At 48.6% G+C, this 27,163-nt stretch overlaps 1 protein-coding gene across 3 annotated transcripts in view; it reads right to left on the bottom strand.

The window, feature by feature from the left end:
• Positions 1 to 27,163, bottom strand: part of WDR7 (WD repeat domain 7) — a 1,349,682-nt gene that overhangs the window by 522,601 nt on the left and 799,918 nt on the right. For all 3 annotated transcript variants that reach the window (XM_078674853.1, XM_078674855.1, XM_078674854.1), the window contains one exon: positions 8,212 to 8,433. In XM_078674853.1, the coding sequence (XP_078530979.1) occupies positions 8,212 to 8,433 (222 nt within the window). The remainder of the gene's footprint in view (positions 1 to 8,211; positions 8,434 to 27,163) is intronic.

The following is a 27,163-nucleotide window of genomic DNA, read 5'->3' as shown; positions in this document are numbered from 1 at the left end:
ACACCGCGGATCAGCGGTGGACGAACTTGCCATCCACCGCTGATCCCACCGGCATCCTAATGTCGCAGTGGGTGTTTGCAATGTCCACGGCGGTGAATCCGCATCCTCCGGGCCGGCGGTGGCTTCCACCGGCCCGGAGGATGCGGATTCACCGCCAACATAATTGACCCCTAAGGGTGGTAGATCTGTAAGCGACTTGGGAGTAAAAGCATGGAAAACTCTCCCCTGCCATCTCAGTCTCATCTAATCAGAATCTGGTTTCAGGAAATCCTTGAAAACCTGGATTTTTGGAGCTTCAGACTCACTCTGTCTTTCCCTTATTTAACTCTAACGATTGCGATAGCAGCACCCTTGGTTTTTCTATGTCTCCAATCTATCTCTGCACAGCGCCAAGATACTCCTGCGGATGTTAGCTGTGCTTTAGAAATAACACATACAATACAATATAACACAGTACAAATCAACTAAAGATATGTGACCTATAGATGGGAGTAAAAACAGGCTCTTCCTAGGGCTGTCTAAGTATTATTCTGTGTCAGACTTTATTGTACTTAACAAGACATGTAAAAAATTGTTGCGTAAAGGGTCAATTTTCAGGCGAAGATCAAAATTAATTGTTTAGAGACTTTAAGCAAACAAGAGTACATGCCCCTTCTTTGAGGCTTTATTGTGCTGTTGCCCAGTGCTCGATTCACGTTGATGAGAGTTCTGCGGGGATTAATGGGGCTTTGTACCAGATAGTTGATATCAGAAAAAACGCTGTTGCAATACTTTAAGAAGCCTGAGAGATTCTGATTGCCATGAAAACACTATAGAAGAGAAGGCACTTGCCTGTGTCTAGGCTATTGAGCATTTCAAAGCGTATGAATGAGGATACAATATCATTTGCATGTACCATAAACCCATGATATATCTTCTAGGGGTAAAAGGAAAGGGTAAGGTGTGATTGAAATTCCAGCATTCTGGAAACACACCAATCAATCAAACAAGGATTTGTAAAGTGCGGCAATTCACAAAGGACTGTTCTTGAAGCGCTGGAGTTGCTAACTGCTTCGTGGTGATCTGTTCTTTCGAACAGCCGGGTCTTGAGTCCTTTCCTGAATTGCTGGAGTGAAGAGGCAGTTCTGACATGCAGGGGAAGGTCGTTCCACGCTTTGGCTTGCTGGTGGTAGCAGGAAAATCTTCTGTTGTTGCCTCGGTGGATCCGGGGGGTGTCTGCATGGATGAGGGAAGCTGATCGTAAGTGTCTAGTTGGTTGGTGAAAGGTCATGAGCTTGTTGATGTATGCTGGTTCTTAACTGTGCAGGGTTTTCTATGCGTGGGCCAACATCTTGAACTGGCATCTCTTCTAGATCGGGAGCCAGTGTAGCTTCTTGAGTTGGGGTGTGATGTGGGTCCGTCTGGGAAGAGCGAGGAAGAGTCTGGCCGCTAAGTTTTATATTGCCTGTAGTCTCTTCAGTAGGTATGCAGTGATTCCTACTGAAGTGTGTTCCCATAGTCCAGCCTGCTAGTGATGAAGGCCTGTGTGATATTGACTTCTGGTGTTGACTGGGAGCCACCTGAAAATCTTGCGGCGCATGCATAGAGTGTAGAAGCAGGCATATGAGACTGCGTTTACTTGTTTCTTTGTAGATAGCTTGCTGTCCAAGATGATGCAGAGATTGCGGGTGTGGTCTATTGGGGGAGTGGATGGGCAGAGTTCAGTAAGCCACCATGCATCGTTCCATGGCGAGATGTTGTTTCCAAAGATGAGGACTCGAGTCTTGTCCGTGTTGAGCTTGAGACAATGGTCCTTCATCTAGTCAGTGACATTCATCATACATCTGTAGAAGTTGGCTCAGGTGGTGGAGGGTTACTCTGACAGTGACAGGGTGAGCTGGGTGTCGTTGGCATAGAAGATGATGTTGAGTCTGTGCAATCCCAGGGGGGCCATGTACATGTTGAAGAGGGTGGGGCTGAAGGACAATCTTTTGGGGACGCTGTAGATGATCTTCTTGGGTTCCAAGGAGAACAGTGGGAGATGGATTATCTGGGTACTTCCAGTGAGGTACGAGGCGATCCATTTGAGGGCGTCTCCCTGGATTAAGATGTTGTGGAGTCTGTTGATCAAGATGTGATGAGAGACAGTGTTGAAGGCGGCTGATAGGTCCAGGAGGAATCGGGCTGCTATTTCACCGGATGTAATCTGTGGCTGCAATCAGGGTTGTCTCTGTGTTGTGGTTGGCTCAGAATCTGGATTGAGAGAGTTCTAGGAGGTTGATGTGTTCCAAATGTTCCATGAGTTGCTGGTTGATTGCCTTCTTGAAAACTTTCGCTGGGAAGGGGAGCAAGGAGATGGGCTGGTGGTTCTTCGGTTCTGCTGTGATGGCGGATGGTTTCTTCAGGAGGGGCCCTCGCTTCTGCGTGTCGTGTTTCCAGTCCTCAGGGAAGGAGGCCAAGGTGATGGAGGTGTTCAGGACATTCCTGAGCTGGTCACCAATCATCTTGTCCCAAAGTTGAAGACTTGGTAAGAACAGGGGTCCATGGGTGCTCCCGAGTGAACATAGTTTATGATGGAGATTGTGGCATGAGTCGTGAGAGGGTCCCAATGGGTGATCAGGGTTTGTGTGAGCAGGCTGATGGTGGTGGGGTTTGAAGCTTTCGTAGATGACAGATCTTGTTGCTGAAGAAGTCCACCAGGGTATCACACAGTTCTTGGGAAGGGGTGATGTTATTCCCAGCAGCTATGGAGTTGAGGAACTTCCTCACAATGGCACTCCCTGCTTCTGATTGTGCTGGCTTTTATGTGGTCTGCTAAGGCATTCTTTTTTTTTCTTCAGGAGGCAGTGGAACTGGTTGAGTGCTGTTCTGAACATGGTATGGTCTCCTGTCTCTTTCCTGGTGCACCACTTCCTTTCGAGTTGTTGGCAGTTGCGTTGACAATTTTGAAACAAGATTTATTTTGGGCATTAGTAACACAAGGGATAACCTGTTCTCTCATGTAGTATTTCAATAGGATAGCACAAGCAGATGAGTGACACTTAGCACTTACATCTACGAATAAATGTCTACAGGCAGATTACTGGTGGCTTGAATGGATAATGTGACAGAGGTATAAGTAGGTTCTTGAGCCACATGCCAGAAGGCGGACATACATTATATAGTTCATAACACTTTCCTATAGACTGCAGATTTTCCAAAACATCAAGGAAAAAAGCAATCATTAAGTTGTTCAAATCAGTCTTCACATTGCTCTTAGGAATTAACTATTTGAGACTCATGATGCATTGCCTGATATGGTATCCTCAGGGGGCTGAGTGTGAGGGGCAACTCTCTGGGTAACTCTGGGTAACTCCAAGTTTTGCAGTGTCTCAGAATTAGTTCCTCAAACTGTGGACAAGATATTTCCGAGCTAGGAGAAACCAGACCCGAGACTTGTGAATAGCAGTGGGGCCATGGGCAGTTGCTGTGTCTGCACCCTGCCCACCCTCCTACTTCATCAATACGATCATCATCAAATGTATTCATGTCTTAGGAGCCTGATTCAGATCATGGCGGACGGGTTACTCCGTTACAACAGTGGATATCCCGTCCGTCAAAATATAAATCCCATAGGATATAATGAGATATATATTTCGGAGGATGGGATATCTGTCACCGTTGTGATGGAGTAACCCGTCCGCCGAGATCTAAATCAGGGCCGTAGTTATATATAGTCATAAATGAGGGATTAAAAAAACGTAATAAAATACAATTGTCATATAACATTCTTAATATAACTACAGGTGTATCTAAAAAAATACTACAGTAAACATTGTGTTAGGAAAAGCAGAAAAAGATGTCCTCAGCTGAAGTAAAATAAACTCTGCCCTCACACCACCCTTGTCCCTCCACCCGAGGCCTGGGAAAAAGTCCATGCAACATTTACCACCAGATCCAAGCCGGTGGACAAAGGTGTGTAGATTTGGGCCCATTACTCCCCTCGGAAGAGGGAAAAACATGCAGTGTTGGACTCTGAATTCACAGGTCTACATGTTATGACATTATGGTGGAAATAATTCACAATTCCCTTTAACTTATGAGAAGACGGTGGCAGGAATTGTTACCAGAGGCCCCAGTAGCTACCAGTGGAGGTAATAGTTCAGTCATAATGATGGCCTTTAAAGTGTGAATATTTTCATTTTTTCACATATCCACTACTGAAGATGTTATTAATAATTTGTAAGAGAAGTTTTCCATTGTGTGTTTACTCCAGTTTATCGTGTCACATAACAGGGTCCAGTTTGTTGTCTAGGCTAGGAAAGCATTTTTATACTCTATCGGAGTCCAACACTTGACTGTAGCTCTTTACAGCCTCCAGCCCAATGAGGTGGTTGAAAGTATAAACCATATTACGGGTACCGTTCAAATGTTTATTGTTCATTAGACAGAGATGCTGTATCTAAACTGGTTCTGAAGTTTAGGAAAAGTATGGTGGTGATTGTGCACTGGACTCAATAGCAGTGAAAGACGGTGATGGAGTCTCAATGCAAGATTAAAGAACAATAAGTCATGGATCATCATGTGAAAATGCCTCTCAAAGTGGGAGATTAGGTTAAAGGCCTGTAAACTGGGGGATATGTCAGTGCCACCTAAGTGTTCAAAGTATCAAAAGGTTCTAGGACAGTGAAGGAAATGGCGGGAGTAAAAGAGTTACTGTTAAATGGATAAAGGAAAATCAGGACGAGATTTCATGAATGATATCGGTATTAGTTTGAGAATGGATAATTTGTCCCACTCTGTCGAACCACAAAGTCACAAGTGTGTGCCCGAGTAGTCTTCCGTCGAGAAGTTAGTTGCCTGTGATGCTGAAGATCTGTGCTAAAGGAGTAGTTGAGTTTGAGCAGGTGAGGTCACTGGATGATAAAGGAACCAGCTGCAGAAATGAACCGGGCAACAGGGTGTTTCCTGCACTCAGGGATTTGGAAGATTGTGAAATGTATAAGTACAGAGCATTCCTGTATAGTGGTCTTCCTTAAAAGGTATTTAACGTCTACTAATGCACTTACTCCGTTTAATGGGGTAAGATTTGTGTTATGTCTTGTTTCATTAGATTCAGTTTCTAGTTTATTATTGCATCAATAAAGGATATGGTCTGCTCCAGAATCACTATTCTCTTGGAAGTTGGTGACCCTTGTTGTCAGATATGGATGCGCCGAGTGTGGGCGCCTTCTTATCTGAATAAACGTTTGCGGACCACTGCCTGAGAGCTGTATCTAACAGATGTCTCAATTACTTTTTTAATGAAACTACAGCTGAACATACTGCAGGCAAATGATGGCAAGACAATCAGCTGATGGCTTCAGAAGTAAGTTGAAGTTATAGGCCCACCCAGAAGTTTGAATTCGTTTGCCACTCAGGGCACAGTGATGTGTGCCCTCCCCAGAATGGACGCAACATTAATTGCTATGAGCAGTCCTGTCTGTGTCTCCCAAGGTGGGCGCTTCGCTTTAACGTGCCTTTGAGCTGCTAATAAACAGATCGGCTCAGCGAGATAAGCACCTGCTATGGAACACTACATGCACCTTGCAGGGTACAGTCCTTCCTCTTAATATGGTTAAATAAAATAGTACCCTTAACAATGGTAAAAGTAATATCTGCAAGTTAACAGCACAACGTCATAGCTCTGATAGCCCCAACTCTAAAGTCACCAGAATTTAAGAGTTAAAACTACCCCTAATCTGCAACAGTATGACATCCTATTCTTACCCTACCACGCTCCTGTGTTAAGTGTTTCCCTACAATAGGTTAGGCGTGCTTTCATTAAATATATATCAAATACACTATATACTTAGGAGGTATAAATTATTCTATTATTTTACAAAATTCTGTCACCTCCCTATTGACTAAATTCCATGCTACGTGTTTTACCGACCCCAATACATATATGATTTTAGTAACATCAAAAGGCCTACGATAAAACCAGATCTGATCAACTGCATAGTTCCCAAACGACAACTTGTGCATTTAGACAAGTTTTAGACATTTTTATCTGAATAACAACTGTAGCACCCATACTAGTCTGCTGTCGACAACTGATTCTCTTGTCATCTGCATTTCTGTGTACACACGGTTTTATCGCAATATGTGCACATTTGTGTTATCACTACCAGCAGTGGAGACTCACTTCCCTGTACATGCATTTTGGAAATAAAAAGCAACTTAAGAAACGTGTGTTTTGCTTAGCTGCTGCAAGTAGTCCGGTATTGATTGCCTTTACATTATTTCAGTCAGCTGAACATTAAATGTTGTTCAAACTATCCGATTGGAACTACTGTTGTCTTATTATTAAGATTCCAATCCTCTTTACCATTTACAGGTGGATTCAAAGAGTAGCCAGTAGAGTCTTAATGACTTTACATTCCTTATTAAGGCAAGTTAAAACAAAGTATTGCTCATTATTGGGTGGGACAACACCAGTCCTATTACCATTCAGGTATGAAATAGAAGGGCTGCCAATACAATGACATTAAAGAATCACAGGATTGGCTATCCTCATTTAGTTTCTAAGGACCCTTGTGGCTTCTGCTCTCTTTGGGTGCACACCCGGCCCAGGATAACGCAGGAGGCAGAAAAGGATCCTGGTCCCATGAGTTAGGCACAAGTTAGGTACTGAGTCAGTGCTAACTGAGCTCTTCGAAACCTGTATCAATAAACAGCATGGTCACTATACACAGAAATAGAAACAGAGCTTGACAATTCTCCTTCTAAAAGTGGGGCTATTTGTAGCGGTAGCTAAATGACTTTGTTTGTGCTAAGAAAACCAGAAACGTTTAATGCAGATTAACTTCTGAGACAGGTCACAGCTAATGTGTATAATAAAAGCCTAAATGGCTAACCCAGTAATTAAACATTAAACTAAAAACACAATCTCTATCAAAAAGTCCTAATTATACTTTACAAACAAGTACTCGACTCCTGACTGGTTCCAGTTTGTAATAAGCAATTATATGATGGAAGAAATGTCTGAATTGATCTAGGCCTCTGGTAATCACTTGGGTCGCATTCCAGCAGCTTGTTTTTTCACTAACTAAGCCACTGCAGCTAGAGGCTCGCTATACGATTATCAGTCCTGGCCATGCTCTAATATAAACTGTCCAGCCTTAACTGTCATGCCAAATCCCATCTAGATGGCAACACAAGCAACCCCAGACCCGTTTTGACCTGCTTAAGCCTAATCAGTGAGTTATAGTTGAAGTCCTGAGGCAAAGTGAGCATGGGACGTGTAGCACTTGGAATGTGAACAGCAACAAAGAAGGTGACCGAAGGCATGCTTGAATTAATCTCAGTCACTGGTGATCACTCAGGCAGCATTCCCCATTCCAGTCCATCTTTTCTTTTCTACTGTGCACTCTAGACAGAGATCTGTCACATGTAAATCAGTCTTGACCAGGGTCTAACAGGCCCAACTAGGTCTGCCGAACGTCCAGACCCCCTCCCCTCCAGATGGTAACACAAGCAACCTCAGACCCGTTTTGACCTGCTTAAGCCTAATCAGTGAGTTATAGTTTAAGTCCTGAGGCAAAGTGAGCATGGGACGTGTAGCACTTGAAATGTGAACATTAGCAAACAAGGACACAGAAGGAATGCTTGAATAAATCTCAGCCACTGAGGATCACTCAGGCCACATTCCAGTCCATCTATTCTTGCCTACTGTGCCACTCTAGACAAAGATCTGCCACTAGTAAATCAGTCTTGACCAGGGTGAAACAGGCCCAGCCAGGTCTGCCGAATATCCAAACCAGGTCCCTTCCAGATGGTAACACAAGTCACCACAGATTGGTTTCGGCCTGCTTAGGCTTCATCAGTGAGATTCTCAGGCAGAATGAGAGATGCAGTGGTGCAGGACCAAGATGCATATGGCAGGTCTCTGTCCAGAATGGCATAGTAAGGTGAAAAACAATGGCCTGTAATGCAGCTCTATGCGACTGCCAGTGACTTAGGTTATGTCACGCACTCCTTCCATTACTTGTGGCTTCATGCTTCAGTTTGCAGCAACACAATTTACTTTGGAGAAAGAATCCAGCAGCTTTTAGACAATAACTATCTCTAGTAAGTGTGATCAAATACTGCAGTTACTTCTGACCCTAAAAAACAGTAACAACGTGAAATAAAACATCACATTTTCTTACACCTGCTGTAAAAACAGCAGCTGTCGAAGTTTTAAAAACTTATAGAACTAGGAGTACTTACAGGTGTGCCTAGCCAACGAATAATTTGAACCACCAGTTGTGAGCCCAAATCCTTCAGGTATTTGACTCGAGCTTCGAGGCCTGGTTAACAATTTGGGGGGCTCTATTTCGGCACCAAACTCTGCTCCAATCACACCCAGCAAAACAATAGCAGTAGCTTGCTTGCGCCGCTCTTCGTAAGATGAAGATATTTTCTTCATTTGCGGAGGGCCACAAACGCATCCTAGATACAAACAAACAAGAATATTCCAAATCAGTTATTAGAAAATGTATTCACAATTACAATTTAAAATTAAATAAATGAAAATACTGCAGAAAAACATTAACACGACTCTGAGTTAAGTAAAAACCTATATTGTGTGATATGACAAGCATAGCATATTTAGCTCTGCCAGCCATCCCTGCTAAGTAATGCAAATGGAAATGCTATTTCTAAGTAGCAAATTCCATATCTGTCTCGATCGTTCAGGATCTGAAAAATGTGATGGGAACACACCAAGTACGAAACAAATGTTCATATCTTCTCAATGCATAAGAGGATAAAAATAAAAAATCCAACTGTCAGCCTTCCTGGAAGGCAGTATGGAAAAAGTGTGCCAAGGCTCCAGACATATTGATGTGCAACACGTTCAGACTTGTTTGCTATGCCTAACTGGCTATTAGTGGTACAAGAGATATTTTTGCGAAATGCCACCTGACCCATTAGCATAGAAGATGAGCATGGCACTTCATTTGCAGCAACAACAAAAAACCTAGTTATATCATGACATGCATATGAAAAACATTTCACCACAGCAGGCAACTGCGTAGTACTGCGTATGTTCTACAACTGGAATGAGTAACTGGTTTAGTCAGGCAGTCAGTCAAAAATATGTTTATTTAGATCATAATCTTTAAACAGGTGCAAGGAATGATTACTGATTTAAAATATTCCACAGCAATACAACAAAATAATAACAGGTTAAAATATTCTACAGCAAATTTATAAAACTTCCGCACGCTGGATACTGTGGTTTAGTGTTCCTTCCAAACCTGGCTACGGCCTAAATAAAACAATACATAGGAACGCCTCATCACAAGCCCTACTGCAGGTCCAATTAGAGCGTGCCATTTAGACACCGGAAGCAGGACGTGCCTTTGTTGCCCCGCCCACAGTCCCAGCACGAATAAAGCTCTACAACAATGGCTGCACGGTGGGGGCCATTCTGCATTTGTACCCATCTGACCTCTACAGAAGGGACTTGCTAAATGCTGCCCGGCTCCTGAGCTGACAAATGAATGATGGCCGCCCTTCCGTTTCCGCCGTGGCTGCCGCCTGCCTCCACTGAGCCCAGGTGCTCAAACAGGGGGCCCGGTGTGACATCGGCGATCAAGACGAATTGGGAGCAGCTCCCGATCCAAGATTGTTTTATACCGTTTAATTTCGTTTCTTTCCCTGCTTGGATGAGCACAAGCCGGGTTATGGATTTCTATTCTAATGTACTGAAGCAGGCACTGAGAGGCGCCCACGGAGCGCGTGCTGGAGGGGGAGGGGCGGCGGGGGTCGGGATCAATAGGCGAGGCACTGACCCCAGCCGCTCAGCCTCCGCAGTGACCACTGCGAGGCGAGGGGGAGGGGCGGCTTCCAGTAGGAAATTACACAACAGGGGCTCTCGGCCCACTCCCCTCCTGCACACCCCGCTTCCCTCTCCCCTTGTTTAATTTTAGCAACACTGTGTTAACTCTTTCTGTGTCATGAAATGACGCGATTAAGGGACGAAACTCTTTCTCACAAATCTCAGTCAAGCTTGGCAAAGGTCTCATTTGTTGCAGGATAAAAAAGAACAAGCATTTACAATGCAATGGTTTTGCCTTTGTTAAAGTTAGAGCTATTGGCATTGCTCTTGACACTCTGAAGCTCCACTCTGAAGCTCCACTCTGCACTCTGAAGCTCCACTCTGCACTCTGAAGCTCCACTCTGCACTCTGAAGCTCCACTCTGCACTCTGAAGCTGCACTCTGCACTCTGAAGCTGCACTCTGAAGCTCCACTCTGAAGCTCCACTCTGAAGCTCCACTCTGAAGCTCCACTCTGAAGCTCCACTCTGAAGCTCCACTCTGAAGCTCCACTCTGAAGCTCCACTCTGAAGCTCCACTCTGAAGCTCCACTCTGAAGCTCCACTCTGCACTCTGAAGCTCCACTCTGCACTCTGAAGCTCCACTCTGCACTCTGAAGCTCCACTCTGCACTCTGAAGCTCCACTCTGCACTCTGAAGCTGCACTCTGCACTCTGAAGCTGCACTCTGAAGCTGCACTCTGAAGCTCCACTCTGAAGCTCCACTCTGAAGCTCCACTCTGAAGCTCCACTCTGAAGCTCCACTCTGATGCTCCACTCTGATGCTCCACTCTGATGCTCCACTCTGATGCTCCACTCTGATGCTCCACTCTGATGCTCCACTCTGATGCTCCACTCTGAAGCTCCACTCTGAAGCTCCACTCTGAAGCTCCACTCTGAAGCTCCACTCTGCACTCTGAAGCTCCACTCTGCACTCTGAAGCTCCACTCTGCACTCTGAAGCTCCACTCTGCACTCTGAAGCTCCACTCTGAAGCTCCACTCTGCACTCTGAAGCTCCACTCTGAATCTGCACTCTGAAGCTCCACTCTGCACTCTGAAGCTCCACTCTGAATCTGCACTCTGAAGCTCCACTCTGCACTCTGAAGCTCCACTCTGAATCTGCACTCTGATGCTCCACTCTGAATCTGCACTCTGAAGCTCCACTCTGCACTCTGAATCTGCACTCTGAAGCTCCACTCTGCACTCTGAATCTGCACTCTGCAGCTCCACTCTGAATCTGCAGCTCCACTCTGAAGCTCCACTCTGCAGCTCCACTCTGCAGCTCCACTCTGAATCTGCAGCTCCACTCTGAAGCTCCACTCTGCAGCTCCACTCTGAAGCTCCACTCTGAAGCTCCACTCTGAAGCTCCACTCTGAAGCTCCACTCTGAAGCTCCACTCTGAAGCTCCACTCTGAAGCTCCACTCTGAAGCTCCACTCTGAAGCTCCACTCTGAAGCTCCACTCTGAAGCTCCACTCTGAAGCTCCACTCTGAAGCTCCACTCTGCACTCTGAAGCTCCACTCTGAAGCTCCACTCTGCACTCTGAAGCTCCACTCTGAAGCTCCACTCTGCACTCTGAAGCTCCACTCTGAAGCTCCACTCTGCACTCTGAAGCTCCACTCTGAATCTGCACTCTGAAGCTCCACTCTGAAGCTCCACTCTGAAGCTCCACTCTGAAGCTCCACTCTGAAGCTCCACTCTGAAGCTCCACTCTGAAGCTCCACTCTGAAGCTCCACTCTGAAGCTCCACTCTGCACTCTGAATCTGCACTCTGAATCTGCACTCTGAAGCTCCACTCTGAATCTGCACTCTGAAGCTCCACTCTGAAGCTCCACTCTGAAGCTCCACTCTGAAGCTCCACTCTGAAGCTCCACTCTGAAGCTCCACTCTGAAGCTCCACTCTGAAGCTCCACTCTGAAGCTCCACTCTGAAGCTCCACTCTGAAGCTCCACTCTGAAGCTCCACTCTGAAGCTCCACTCTGAAGCTCCACTCTGAAGCTCCACTCTGAAGCTCCACTCTGAAGCTCCACTCTGCACTCTGAAGCTCCACTCTGAAGCTCCACTCTGCACTCTGAAGCTCCACTCTGAATCTGCACTCTGAAGCTCCACTCTGCACTCTGAAGCTCCACTCTGAAGCTCCACTCTGAAGCTCCACTCTGCACTCTGAAGCTCCACTCTGAAGCTCCACTCTGCACTCTGAAGCTCCACTCTGAAGCTCCACTCTGCACTCTAAAGCTCCACTCTGAAGCTCCACTCTGCACTCTAAAGCTCCACTCTGAAGCTCCACTCTGCACTCTAAAGCTCCACTCTGAAGCTCCACTCTGCACTCTAAAGCTCCACTCTGAAGCTCCACTCTGCACTCTAAAGCTCCACTCTGAAGCTCCACTCTGCACTCTAAAGCTCCACTCTGAAGCTCCACTCTGCACTCTAAAGCTCCACTCTGAAGCTCCACTCTGCACTCTGAAGCTCCACTCTGAAGCTCCACTCTGAAGCTCCACTCTGAAGCTCCACTCTGAAGCTCCACTCTGAAGCTCCACTCTGAAGCTCCACTCTGAAGCTCCACTCTGAAGCTCCACTCTGAAGCTCCACTCTGAAGCTCCACTCTGAAGCTCCACTCTGAAGCTCCACTCTGAAGCTCCACTCTGAATCTGCACTCTGAAGCTCCACTCTGAATCTGCACTCTGAAGCTCCACTCTGAATCTGCACTCTGAAGCTCCACTCTGCACTCTGAAGCTCCACTCTGAATCTGCACTCTGAAGCTCCACTCTGAAGCTCCACTCTGAAGCTCCACTCTGAAGCTCCACTCTGAAGCTCCACTCTGAAGCTCCACTCTGAATCTGCACTCTGAAGCTCCACTCTGAAGCTCCACTCTGAAGCTCCACTCTGCACTCTGAAGCTCCACTCTGAAGCTCCACTCTGAAGCTCCACTCTGAAGCTCCACTCTGAAGCTCCACTCTGAAGCTCCACTCTGAAGCTCCACTCTGAAGCTCCACTCTGAAGCTCCACTCTGAAGCTCCACTCTGAAGCTCCACTCTGCACTCTGAAGCTCCACTCTGAAGCTCCACTCTGCACTCTGAAGCTCCACTCTGAATCTGCACTCTGAAGCTCCACTCTGCACTCTGAAGCTCCACTCTGAAGCTCCACTCTGAAGCTCCACTCTGAAGCTCCACTCTGCACTTTGAAGCTCCACTCTGAAGCTCCACTCTGCACTCTGAAGCTCCACTCTGAAGCTCCACTCTGCACTCTGAAGCTCCACTCTGAAGCTCCACTCTGCACTCTAAAGCTCCACTCTGAAGCTCCACTCTGCACTCTAAAGCTCCACTCTGAAGCTCCACTCTGCACTCTAAAGCTCCACTCTGAAGCTCCACTCTGCACTCTAAAGCTCCACTCTGAAGCTCCACTCTGCACTCTGAAGCTCCACTCTGAAGCTCCACTCTGAAGCTCCACTCTGAAGCTCCACTCTGAAGCTCCACTCTGAAGCTCCACTCTGAAGCTCCACTCTGAAGCTCCACTCTGCACTCTGAAGCTCCACTCTGAATCTGCACTCTGAAGCTCCACTCTGCACTCTGAAGCTCCACTCTGAATCTGCACTCTGAAGCTCCACTCTGAAGCTCCACTCTGAATCTGCACTCTGAAGCTCCACTCTGAAGCTCCACTCTGAAGCTCCACTCTGAAGCTCCACTCTGAATCTGCACTCTGAAGCTCCACTCTGAAGCTCCACTCTGAAGCTCCACTCTGAAGCTCCACTCTGAAGCTCCACTCTGAAGCTCCACTCTGAAGCTCCACTCTGAAGCTCCACTCTGCACTCTGAAGCTCCACTCTGCACTCTGAAGCTCCACTCTGCACTCTGAAGCTCCACTCTGAAGCTCCACTCTGCACTCTGAAGCTCCACTCTGAAGCTCCACTCTGCACTCTGAAGCTCCACTCTGCACTCTGAAGCTCCACTCTGCACTCTGAAGCTCCACTCTGAAGCTCCACTCAGAAGCTCCACTCTGAAGCTCCACTCTGAAGCTCCACTCTGAAGCTCCACTCTGAAGCTCCACTCTGAAGCTCCACTCTGAAGCTCCACTCTGAAGCTCCACTCTGAAGCTCCACTCTGAAGCTCCACTCTGAAGCTCCACTCTGAAGCTCCACTCTGAAGCTCCACTCTGAAGCTCCACTCTGCACTCTGAAGCTCCACTCTGCACTCTGAAGCTCCACTCTGAAGCTCCACTCTGCACTCTGAAGCTCCACTCTGAATCTGCACTCTGAAGCTCCACTCTGCACTCTGAAGCTCCACTCTGAATCTGCACTCTGAAGCTCCACTCTGCACTCTGAAGCTCCACTCTGCACTCTGAAGCTCCACTCTGAAGCTCCACTCTGAAGCTCCACTCTGAAGCTCCACTCTCCACTCTGAAGCTCCACTCTGAAGCTCCACTCTGAAGCTCCACTCTCCACTCTGAAGCTCCACTCTGAAGCTCCACTCTGAAGCTCCACTCTGAAGCTCCACTCTGAAGCTCCACTCTGAAGCTCCACTCTGAAGCTCCACTCTGAAGCTCCACTCTGAAGCTCCACTCTGAAGCTCCACTCTGAAGCTCCACTCTCCACTCTGAAGCTCCACTCTGAAGCTCCACTCTGAAGCTCCACTCTGAAGCTCCACTCTGAAGCTCCACTCTGAAGCTCCACTCTGAAGCTCCACTCTGAAGCTCCACTCTGAAGCTCCACTCTGAAGCTCCACTCTGAAGCTCCACTCTGAAGCTCCACTCTGAAGCTCCACTCTGAAGCTCCACTCTGAAGCTCCACTCTGAATCTGCACTCTGAAGCTCCACTCTGAATCTGCACTCTGAATCTGCACTCTGAATCTGCACTCTGAAGCTCCACTCTGAATCTGCACTCTGAATCTGCACTCTGAAGCTCCACTCTGCACTCTGAAGCTCCACTCTGCACTCTGAAGCTCCACTCTGAATCTGCACTCTGAAGCTCCACTCTGCACTCTGAAGCTCCACTCTGCACTCTGATGCTCCACTCTGAAGCTCCACTCTGAAGCTCCACTCTGAAGCTCCACTCTGAAGCTCCACTCTGAAGCTCCACTCTGAAGCTCCACTCTGAAGCTCCACTCTGAAGCTCCACTCTGAAGCTCCACTCTGATGCTCCACTCTGAAGCTCCACTCTGAAGCTCCACTCTGAAGCTCCACTCTGCACTCTGAAGCTCCACTCTGCACTCTGAAGCTCCACTCTGCACTCTGAAGCTCCACTCTGAAGCTCCACTCTGCACTCTGAAGCTCCACTCTGAATCTGCACTCTGAAGCTCCACTCTGCACTCTGAAGCTCCACTCTGAATCTGCACTCTGAAGCTCCACTCTGCACTCTGAAGCTCCACTCTGAATCTGCACTCTGATGCTCCACTCTGAATCTGCACTCTGAAGCTCCACTCTGCACTCTGAATCTGCACTCTGCAGCTCCACTCTGAATCTGCAGCTCCACTCTGCACTCTGAAGCTCCACTCTGAAGCTCCACTCTGAAGCTCCACTCTGAAGCTCCACTCTGAAGCTCCACTCTGAAGCTCCACTCTGAAGCTCCACTCTGAAGCTCCACTCTGAAGCTCCACTCTGAAGCTCCACTCTGAAGCTCCACTCTGAAGCTCCACTCTGCACTCTGAAGCTCCACTCTGAAGCTCCACTCTGCACTCTGAAGCTCCACTCTGAAGCTCCACTCTGCACTCTGAAGCTCCACTCTGAAGCTCCACTCTGCACTCTGAAGCTCCACTCTGAATCTGCACTCTGAAGCTCCACTCTGCACTCTGAAGCTCCACTCTGAAGCTGCACTCTGAAGCTCCACTCTGAAGCTGCACTCTGAAGCTGCACTCTGAAGCTCCACTCTGAAGCTCCACTCTGAAGCTCCACTCTGAAGCTCCACTCTGAAGCTCCACTCTGAAGCTCCACTCTGAAGCTCCACTCTGAAGCTCCACTCTGAAGCTCCACTCTGAAGCTCCACTCTGAAGCTCCACTCTGCACTCTGAAGCTCCACTCTGAAGCTCCACTCTGCACTCTGAAGCTCCACTCTGAATCTGCACTCTGAAGCTCCACTCTGCACTCTGAAGCTCCACTCTGCACTCTGAAGCTCCACTCTGAAGCTCCACTCTGAAGCTCCACTCTGCACTCTGAAGCTCCACTCTGAAGCTCCACTCTGAAGCTCCACTCTGCACTCTGAAGCTCCACTCTGAAGCTCCACTCTGAAGCTCCACTCTGCACTCTGAAGCTCCACTCTGAAGCTCCACTCTGAAGCTCCACTCTGAAGCTCCACTCTGAAGCTCCACTCTGAAGCTCCACTCTGCACTCTGAAGCTCCACTCTGAAGCTCCACTCTGCACTCTGAAGCTCCACTCTGAAGCTCCACTCTGCACTCTGAAGCTCCACTCTGAAGCTCCACTCTGCACTCTGAAGCTCCACTCTGAAGCTCCACTCTGCACTCTGAAGCTCCACTCTGCACTCTGAAGCTCCACTCTGAAGCTCCACTCTGCACTCTGAAGCTCCACTCTGCACTCTGAAGCTCCACTCTGAAGCTCCACTCTGCACTCTGAAGCTCCACTCTGAATCTGCACTCTGAAGCTCCACTCTGCACTCTGAAGCTCCACTCTGAAGCTCCACTCTGAAGCTCCACTCTGCACTCTGAAGCTCCACTCTGAAGCTCCACTCTGAAGCTCCACTCTGCACTCTGAAGCTCCACTCTGAAGCTCCACTCTGAAGCTCCACTCTGCACTCTGAAGCTCCACTCTGAAGCTCCACTCTGAAGCTCCACTCTGAAGCTCCACTCTGAAGCTCCACTCTGCACTCTGAAGCTCCACTCTGAAGCTCCACTCTGCACTCTGAAGCTCCACTCTGAAGCTCCACTCTGCACTCTGAAGCTCCACTCTGAAGCTCCACTCTGCACTCTGAAGCTCCACTCTGAAGCTCCACTCTGCACTCTGAAGCTCCACTCTGAAGCTCCACTCTGCACTCTGAAGCTCCACTCTGCACTCTGAAGCTCCACTCTGAAGCTCCACTCTGCACTCTGAAGCTCCACTCTGCACTCTGAATCTGCACTCTGAAGCTCCACTCTGCACTCTGAAGCTCCACTCTGAAGCTCCACTCTCCACTCTGAAGCTCCACTCTGAAGCTCCACTCTCCACTCTGAAGCTCCACTCTGAAGCTCCACTCTGAAGCTCCACTCTGAAGCTCCACTCTGAAGCTCCACTCTGAAGCTCCACTCTGAAGCTCCACTCTGAAGCTCCACTCTGCACTCTGAAGCTCCACTCTGAAGCTCCACTCTGCACTCTGAAGCTCCACTCTGAAGCTCCACTCTGCACTCTGAAGCTCCACTCTGCACTCTGAATCTGCACTCTGAAGCTCCACTCTGCACTCTGAAGCTCCACTCTGCACTCTGAATCTGCACTCTGAAGCTCCACTCTGCACTCTGAAGCTCCACTCTGAAGCTCCACTCTGAAGCTCCACTCTGAAGCTCCACTCTGAAGCTCCACTCTGAAGCTCCACTCTGAAGCTCCACTCTGAATCTGCACTCTGAAGCTCCACTCTGAAGCTCCACTCTGAATCTGCACTCTGAAGCTCCACTCTGAAGCTCCACTCTGAAGCTCCACTCTGAAGCTCCACTCTGAAGCTCCACTCTGAAGCTCCACTCTGAAGCTCCACTCTGAAGCTCCACTCTGAAGCTCCACTCTGAAGCTCCACTCTGAAGCTCCACTCTGCACTCTGAAGCTCCACTCTGCACTCTGAAGCTCCACTCTGCACTCTGAAGCTCCACTCTGCACTCTGAAGCTCCACTCTGCACTCTGAAGCTCCACTCTGAAGCTCCACTCTGCACTCTGAAGCTCCACTCTGAAGCTCCACTCTGAAGCTCCACTCTGAAGCTCCACTCTGAAGCTCCACTCTGAAGCTCCACTCTGAAGCTCCACTCTGAAGCTCCACTCTGAAGCTCCACTCTGAAGCTCCACTCTGAAGCTCCACTCTGAAGCTCCACTCTGCACTCTGAAGCTCCACTCTGAAGCTCCACTCTGCACTCTGAAGCTCCACTCTGAATCTGCACTCTGAAGCTCCACTCTGCACTCTGAAGCTCCACTCTGAATCTGCACTCTGAAGCTCCACTCTGCACTCTGAAGCTCCACTCTGAAGCTCCACTCTGCACTCTGAAGCTCCACTCTGAATCTGCACTCTGAAGCTCCACTCTGCACTCTGAAGCTCCACTCTGCACTCTGAAGCTCCACTCTGAATCTGCACTCTGAAGCTCCACTCTGCACTCTGAAGCTCCACTCTGAAGCTCCACTCTGAAGCTCCACTCTGAAGCTCCACTCTGAAGCTCCACTCTGAAGCTCCACTCTGAAGCTCCACTCTGAAGCTCCACTCTGAAGCTCCACTCTGAAGCTCCACTCTGAAGCTCCACTCTGAAGCTCCACTCTGAAGCTGCACTCTGAAGCTCCACTCTGAAGCTCCACTCTGCACTCTGAAGCTCCACTCTGAAGCTCCACTCTGCACTCTGAAGCTCCACTCTGAAGCTCCACTCTGCACTCTGAAGCTCCACTCTGCACTCTGAAGCTCCACTCTGAAGCTCCACTCTGCACTCTGAAGCTCCACTCTGCACTCTGAAGCTCCACTCTGAAGCTCCACTCTGCACTCTGAAGCTCCACTCTGCACTCTGAAGCTCCACTCTGCACTCTGAAGCTCCACTCTGAAGCTCCACTCTGCACTCTGAAGCTCCACTCTGCACTCTGAAGCTCCACTCTGCACTCTGAAGCTCCACTCTGAAGCTCCACTCTGCACTCTGAAGCTCCACTCTGAAGCTCCACTCTGCACTCTGAAGCTCCACTCTGAATCTGCACTCTGAAGCTCCACTCTGCACTCTGAAGCTCCACTCTGAATCTGCACTCTGAAGCTCCACTCTGCACTCTGAAGCTCCACTCTGAAGCTCCACTCTGAAGCTCCACTCTGAAGCTCCACTCTGAAGCTCCACTCTGAAGCTCCACTCTGAAGCTCCACTCTGAAGCTCCACTCTGCACTCTGAAGCTCCACTCTGAAGCTGCACTCTGAAGCTCCACTCTGAAGCTCCACTCTGAAGCTCCACTCTGAAGCTCCACTCTGAAGCTCCACTCTGAAGCTCCACTCTGAAGCTCCACTCTGAAGCTCCACTCTGAAGCTCCACTCTGAAGCTCCACTCTGCACTCTGAAGCTCCACTCTGAATCTGCACTCTGAAGCTCCACTCTGAAGCTCCACTCTGAAGCTCCACTCTGAAGCTCCACTCTGAAGCTCCACTCTGCACTCTGAAGCTCCACTCTGAATCTGCACTCTGAAGCTCCACTCTGCACTCTGAAGCTCCACTCTGAATCTGCACTCTGAAGCTCCACTCTGCACTCTGAAGCTCCACTCTGAATCTGCACTCTGAAGCTCCACTCTGCACTCTGAAGCTCCACTCTGAATCTGCACTCTGAAGCTCCACTCTGCACTCTGAAGCTCCACTCTGAAGCTCCACTCTGCACTCTGAAGCTCCACTCTGAAGCTCCACTCTGAAGCTCCACTCTGAAGCTCCACTCTGAAGCTCCACTCTGAAGCTCCACTCTGAAGCTCCACTCTGAAGCTCCACTCTGAAGCTCCACTCTGAAGCTCCACTCTGCACTCTGAAGCTCCACTCTGAAGCTCCACTCTGAAGCTCCACTCTGCACTCTGAAGCTCCACTCTGAAGCTCCACTCTGCACTCTGAAGCTCCACTCTGCACTCTGAAGCTCCACTCTGCACTCTGAAGCTCCACTCTGAAGCTCCACTCTGAAGCTCCACTCTGAAGCTCCACTCTCCACTCTGAAGCTCCACTCTGAAGCTCCACTCTGAAGCTCCACTCTCCACTCTGAAGCTCCACTCTGAAGCTCCACTCTGAAGCTCCACTCTGAAGCTCCACTCTGAAGCTCCACTCTGAAGCTCCACTCTGAAGCTCCACTCTGAAGCTCCACTCTCCACTCTGAAGCTCCACTCTGAAGCTCCACTCTGAAGCTCCACTCTGAAGCTCCACTCTGAAGCTCCACTCTGAAGCTCCACTCTGAAGCTCCACTCTGAAGCTCCACTCTGAAGCTCCACTCTGAAGCTCCACTCTGAAGCTCCACTCTGAAGCTCCACTCTGAAGCTGCACTCTGAAGCTCCACTCTGAATCTGCACTCTGAAGCTCCACTCTGAATCTGCACTCTGAAGCTCCACTCTGAATCTGCACTCTGAAGCTCCACTCTGAATCTGCACTCTGAAGCTCCACTCTGCACTCTGAAGCTCCACTCTGAATCTGCACTCTGAATCTGCACTCTGAAGCTCCACTCTGAAGCTCCACTCTGAAGCTCCACTCTGAAGCTCCACTCTGAAGCTCCACTCTGAAGCTCCACTCTGAAGCTCCACTCTGCACTCTGAATCTGCACTCTGAATCTGCACTCTGAAGCTCCACTCTGCACTCTGAAGCTCCACTCTGCACTCTGAAGCTCCACTCTGAATCTGCACTCTGAAGCTCCACTCTGCACTCTGAAGCTCCACTCTGCACTCTGAAGCTCCACTCTGAATCTGCACTCTGAAGCTCCACTCTGCACTCTGAAGCTCCACTCTGCACTCTGATGCTCCACTCTGAAGCTCCACTCTGAAGCTCCACTCTGAAGCTCCACTCTGAAGCTCCACTCTGAAGCTCCACTCTGAAGCTCCACTCTGAAGCTCCACTCTGAAGCTCCACTCTGAAGCTCCACTCTGAAGCTCCACTCTGAAGCTCCACTCTGAAGCTCCACTCTGAAGCTCCACTCTGAAGCTCCACTCTGAAGCTCCACTCTGAAGCTCCACTCTGAAGCTCCACTCTGAAGCTCCACTCTGAAGCTCCACTCTGAAGCTCCACTCTGCACTCTGAAGCTCCACTCTGCACTCTGAAGCTCCACTCTGAAGCTCCACTCTGCACTCTGAAGCTCCACTCTGAATCTGCACTCTGAAGCTCCACTCTGCACTCTGAAGCTCCACTCTGAATCTGCACTCTGAAGCTCCACTCTGCACTCTGAAGCTCCACTCTGAATCTGCACTCTGATGCTCCACTCTGAATCTGCACTCTGAAGCTCCACTCTGCACTCTGAATCTGCACTCTGCAGCTCCACTCTGAATCTGCAGCTCCACTCTGCACTCTGAAGCTCCACTCTGAAGCTCCACTCTGAAGCTCCACTCTGAAGCTCCACTCTGAAGCTCCACTCTGAAGCTCCACTCTGAAGCTCCACTCTGAAGCTCCACTCTGAAGCTCCACTCTGAAGCTCCACTCTGAAGCTCCACTCTGCACTCTGAAGCTCCACTCTGAAGCTCCACTCTGCACTCTGAAGCTCCACTCTGAATCTGCACTCTGAAGCTCCACTCTGCACTCTGAAGCTCCACTCTGAAGCTCCACTCTGAAGCTCCACTCTGCACTCTGAAGCTCCACTCTGAAGCTCCACTCTGAAGCTCCACTCTGCACTCTGAAGCTCCACTCTGAAGCTCCACTCTGAAGCTCCACTCTGCACTCTGAAGCTCCACTCTGAAGCTCCACTCTGAAGCTCCACTCTGCACTCTGAAGCTCCACTCTGAAGCTCCACTCTGCACTCTGAAGCTCCACTCTGAAGCTCCACTCTGCACTCTGAAGCTCCACTCTGAAGCTCCACTCTGCACTCTGAAGCTCCACTCTGAAGCTCCACTCTGCACTCTGAAGCTCCACTCTGCACTCTGAAGCTCCACTCTGAAGCTCCACTCTGCACTCTGAAGCTCCACTCTGCACTCTGAATCTGCACTCTGAAGCTCCACTCTGCACTCTGAAGCTCCACTCTGCACTCTGAAGCTCCACTCTGCACTCTGAAGCTCCACTCTGAAGCTCCACTCTCCACTCTGAAGCTCCACTCTGAAGCTCCACTCTGAAGCTCCACTCTGAAGCTCCACTCTGAAGCTCCACTCTGAAGCTCCACTCTGAAGCTCCACTCTGCACTCTGAAGCTCCACTCTGAAGCTCCACTCTGCACTCTGAAGCTCCACTCTGAAGCTCCACTCTGCACTCTGAAGCTCCACTCTGCACTCTGAAGCTCCACTCTGAAGCTCCACTCTGCACTCTGAAGCTCCACTCTGCACTCTGAATCTGCACTCTGAAGCTCCACTCTGCACTCTGAAGCTCCACTCTGAAGCTCCACTCTGAAGCTCCACTCTGAAGCTCCACTCTGAAGCTCCACTCTGAAGCTCCACTCTGAAGCTCCACTCTGAAGCTCCACTCTGAAGCTCCACTCTGAAGCTCCACTCTGAAGCTCCACTCTGAATCTGCACTCTGAAGCTCCACTCTGAAGCTCCACTCTGAAGCTCCACTCTGAAGCTCCACTCTGAAGCTCCACTCTGAAGCTCCACTCTGCACTCTGAAGCTCCACTCTGCACTCTGAAGCTCCACTCTGCACTCTGAAGCTCCACTCTGAAGCTCCACTCTGCACTCTGAAGCTCCACTCTGAAGCTCCACTCTGCACTCTGAAGCTCCACTCTGAAGCTCCACTCTGAAGCTCCACTCTGAAGCTCCACTCTGAAGCTCCACTCTGAAGCTCCACTCTGAAGCTCCACTCTGAAGCTCCACTCTGAAGCTCCACTCTGAAGCTCCACTCTGCACTCTGAAGCTCCACTCTGAAGCTCCACTCTGCACTCTGAAGCTCCACTCTGAATCTGCACTCTGAAGCTCCACTCTGCACTCTGAAGCTCCACTCTGAATCTGCACTCTGAAGCTCCACTCTGCACTCTGAAGCTCCACTCTGAAGCTCCACTCTGCACTCTGAAGCTCCACTCTGAATCTGCACTCTGAAGCTCCACTCTGCACTCTGAAGCTCCACTCTGAATCTGCACTCTGAAGCTCCACTCTGAAGCTCCACTCTGAAGCTCCACTCTGAAGCTCCACTCTGAAGCTCCACTCTGAAGCTCCACTCTGAAGCTCCACTCTGAAGCTCCACTCTGAAGCTCCACTCTGAAGCTCCACTCTGAAGCTCCACTCTGAAGCTCCACTCTGAAGCTCCACTCTGCACTCTGAAGCTCCACTCTGAAGCTCCACTCTGCACTCTGAAGCTCCACTCTGAAGCTCCACTCTGCACTCTGAAGCTCCACTCTGCACTCTGAAGCTCCACTCTGAAGCTCCACTCTGCACTCTGAAGCTCCACTCTGCACTCTGAAGCTCCACTCTGCACTCTGAAGCTCCACTCTGCACTCTGAAGCTCCACTCTGCACTCTGAAGCTCCACTCTGAAGCTCCACTCTGCACTCTGAAGCTCCACTCTGAAGCTCCACTCTGCACTCTGAAGCTCCACTCTGAATCTGCACTCTGAAGCTCCACTCTGCACTCTGAAGCTCCACTCTGAATCTGCACTCTGAAGCTCCACTCTGCACTCTGAAGCTCCACTCTGAAGCTGCACTCTGAAGCTCCACTCTGAAGCTCCACTCTGAAGCTCCACTCTGAAGCTCCACTCTGAAGCTCCACTCTGAAGCTCCACTCTGAAGCTCCACTCTGAAGCTCCACTCTGCACTCTGAAGCTCCACTCTGAAGCTGCACTCTGAAGCTCCACTCTGAAGCTCCACTCTGAAGCTCCACTCTGAAGCTCCACTCTGAAGCTCCACTCTGAAGCTCCACTCTGAAGCTCCACTCTGAAGCTCCACTCTGAAGCTCCACTCTGAAGCTCCACTCTGAAGCTCCACTCTGAAGCTCCACTCTGAAGCTCCACTCTGAAGCTCCACTCTGCACTCTGAAGCTCCACTCTGAATCTGCACTCTGAAGCTCCACTCTGAAGCTCCACTCTGAAGCTCCACTCTGAAGCTCCACTCTGAAGCTCCACTCTGCACTCTGAAGCTCCACTCTGAATCTGCACTCTGAAGCTCCACTCTGCACTCTGAAGCTCCACTCTGAATCTGCACTCTGAAGCTCCACTCTGCACTCTGAAGCTCCACTCTGAATCTGCACTCTGAAGCTCCACTCTGCACTCTGAAGCTCCACTCTGAATCTGCACTCTGAAGCTCCACTCTGCACTCTGAAGCTCCACTCTGAAGCTCCACTCTGCACTCTGAAGCTCCACTCTGAAGCTCCACTCTGAAGCTCCACTCTGAAGCTCCACTCTGAAGCTCCACTCTGAAGCTCCACTCTGAAGCTCCACTCTGCACTCTGAAGCTCCACTCTGAAGCTCCACTCTGAAGCTCCACTCTGCACTCTGAAGCTCCACTCTGAAGCTCCACTCTGCACTCTGAAGCTCCACTCTGAAGCTCCACTCTGCACTCTGAAGCTCCACTCTGAAGCTCCACTCTGAAGCTCCACTCTGAAGCTCCACTCTGAAGCTCCACTCTGAAGCTCCACTCTGAAGCTCCACTCTGAAGCTCCACTCTGCACTCTGAAGCTCCACTCTGAAGCTCCACTCTGCACTCTGAAGCTCCACTGAAGCTACACACCGCGCAGGGCAGCTCTGGATGCTGATGCGAGAGGCCAGCTGGGAGGCGCGCTGCTCGTCTTCCTGCTCGTGCTGACTCGGAGAGAAAACTTGTTTTCATTGGGAGAGCGGCCTTCAAAGACCCGGTCACTGCGCCTCTCCGAGTGTTTAGCTTGGGATAAAATGGGCGCAGTGTTGTGGTGATGACAGTAGAGCAAGGGAGGTGCCGGCAATGCCGGACCAGACTCGGGGGCGTTCCCGGCGTCGCGTGACGTCGGCAAAAGGCAAAGAATGTCAGGAACGCCCCCGTGTCTGGTCCGGCATTGACGGACAGGCCCCTCGTCCAATGGCAAGGCTCCGTTTACGGAGCCAGCCAATCAATGACGAGGGCCGACCCAAAGCACCCTACAGTTCTCAACAGGATTTCGCCTGCGCGAAAAGCTGCGCAGAGCGCAGCTTTCGCTAGGCAAAACCTAAAAAGGCCTGCCCGCTGCCCAGATCACGGCTACCTTTAACAGCACATTTATATATATTTTTTTCAAATGACACATATTTCTGCAGGTTGTAAAACAATGTAAACATAATTAACTGTGGACATTTTCTTAATCACACGTTCAAGTTTAACAATATTATATGTGTATAATATAGTTTGAAATATGGATTTTAAACAAAACATATGCAATTTAAAATACTGGTAACTCACTCAATGTTTCCTTCTTGTAAATGGCTAAAGGAGGAGTGTGCGCGTTGTGCTTTCGTTGATAACACTTGCGTTAATGTTAAGTGTTAAGGCCGACAGACGTGTGTTTTTACCACTATTGTCATACACATTAAATCCCATGGCACGGGGGACCCTTGAAACCCTGCAGTGGGTGTCCAACTCCCACGGCATCGTGCATACATCGCGGTATTTCTAAACAATCAATAAAGGGGGGAAGCAGTTATTTGGGTTTTCTGATAGAACATGAACCCACCAGCCACTTAAACGCTAATGCAAAGTCGACGACTTCATCTGGGAGACTGTCGTTGCCGGCCGGGAGCTGCTTGCTTCAGGCAGTCAACAGAAAACATGCACCCTTATTATCAGTAATTTCAAAATAAAGGTCACAGGCTTTATATATATTCACCCACCACCCAAAAAAATGCACAGGAAATAATTATTTCCTCTAGTTTAATCTGTCTCCTAAAAATGGGTAATTTCCTCGCTTTGACGTGCTCCCATTTAACCATGTGAAAAGGAGACACAGATCCATTATCTTGGCAGGACGGCTGATCACCTTTCCACAGGAAAAAAAATACTAACATCACACAGTGCACTGTGGTAAGTACGCAGCAAGAGTCATTAATAATGCTGCGCACCCTCCATTTCTGAATAGAACGTTTTATAAATATCTGGAAAACATAATCAAAAACATAACATCTATGGGGATGTCATACTCGCTGATTTTACCAGTATATTCCCAAAAATACTTAGAGATTATTAATCGGGTGAAATAAATAAACGTGTTTTGTGACCTGTTTTACTGGATTCATTGTAAAGGACACAGACATGGTCCGTGCATACGCCTTCAAAACAAAGCTTATCTTTCTGAAAACGACACCTCTTCGGAAATCCTAATGACAGATGAAATCAACATTTCTTAGAAAGCGGAAGCAGGAATAAAGTTGGTATTGCAGCTCTGTGGGATCTTGCAGATGTCAATGTGAAACATTAAGTCCTCAGATTTGATTTCCAGCGAGTCCAACTCAGACTTAATTCTTCCACAGTTGTGCAAAGGATTATCTAAGGCATTTTAACAGGTATTTGCATTAGTACTCCAGTAGAACTACTTCTTGTACTCATAAATACAATTCACAAAGAAGCGGGTGGACAACTCTGACTATTCCAGGTTCCATCGCTCATGTGTTGTGGAGTTATTCCGCATGTGCACACAGAACAATGCTCGAAGCAATTCTACGTTTTTGGTGTAAATGTGGGAGTGGCAAGTGGAAGTGGCTGAAAAAAATCTAGAACAACAAGGAGGAAGAACGCGTAAATTAAGGAGAGGCACAGGGAGGAGCATCCAAATAAATAACACACCTACAAAATGTTAAATCATTTGCAATTCACACATGTTGCAACTATTCCAGTGGTACTACAACACAGAGGCAAAAATGTACCCCAGCCAAGCCTTGGAGTAAGTCACAGACCACACAATGCCCACTCCCAGGTGCTGCTTGGGAACCACTTAAAAAAAACAATGGAGACAAGGAATAACACTAACACCAAAAACTTAAAATCAATTAAAAGAAAATCATAGTCATGTAACTTTAGAACTGCAGACCCATATCCAAACCATACAGTAAAAAAATATTGAAACAAAGAATACAAAATTAAAGACATAATTAATTCAAAACGGACTTATATTTTTTTGACAATAGTCATTTCTACAAATTATATAATAAAAAAATGAAAAAAACACCACATGTCATATATTTTTAGAAACTGCAGACACCAAGAATAATCATTCAGTAAAAATATTTATTTTTACAAAAAATCAAATATTAAAAGAAATAGTTATTTTAAAAAAATGGGCATATATCCTTAGACATTGCAGACACCTATACAAATCACATGGTAAAAAACTAAATATTATTAATGTAAAAAATGGTAATTTAACTTTAGTCATCGCAAACAACCATACAAATCATATTGTATAACTGTAAGCCTAGCACTAGAATACTTTCAAATTAAAAGTATGAAAATTGTTCATTATAGAAAAACACACGTCATTTCGCATCCAAGACTACCCCATCCCACACTCAGACACATCATATCACACTGCATGTCCCAAAACACACACACAATCCAACCCCTCCATCCCTCCCTCCCTCCTCCATTTGATGTGTCACTGTTTGACAAACTGCAGGAAAAAGCCAGATACAGGGCCTGAAAGGAGGAG

Source organism: Lissotriton helveticus, chromosome 2_1 (assembly GCF_964261635.1).
Source record: "Lissotriton helveticus chromosome 2_1, aLisHel1.1, whole genome shotgun sequence".
Lineage (NCBI taxonomy): Eukaryota > Metazoa > Chordata > Amphibia > Caudata > Salamandridae > Lissotriton > Lissotriton helveticus.
Note: the sequence above shows the minus strand (reverse complement) of the source record. Positions and strands in the feature narration are given on the sequence as shown.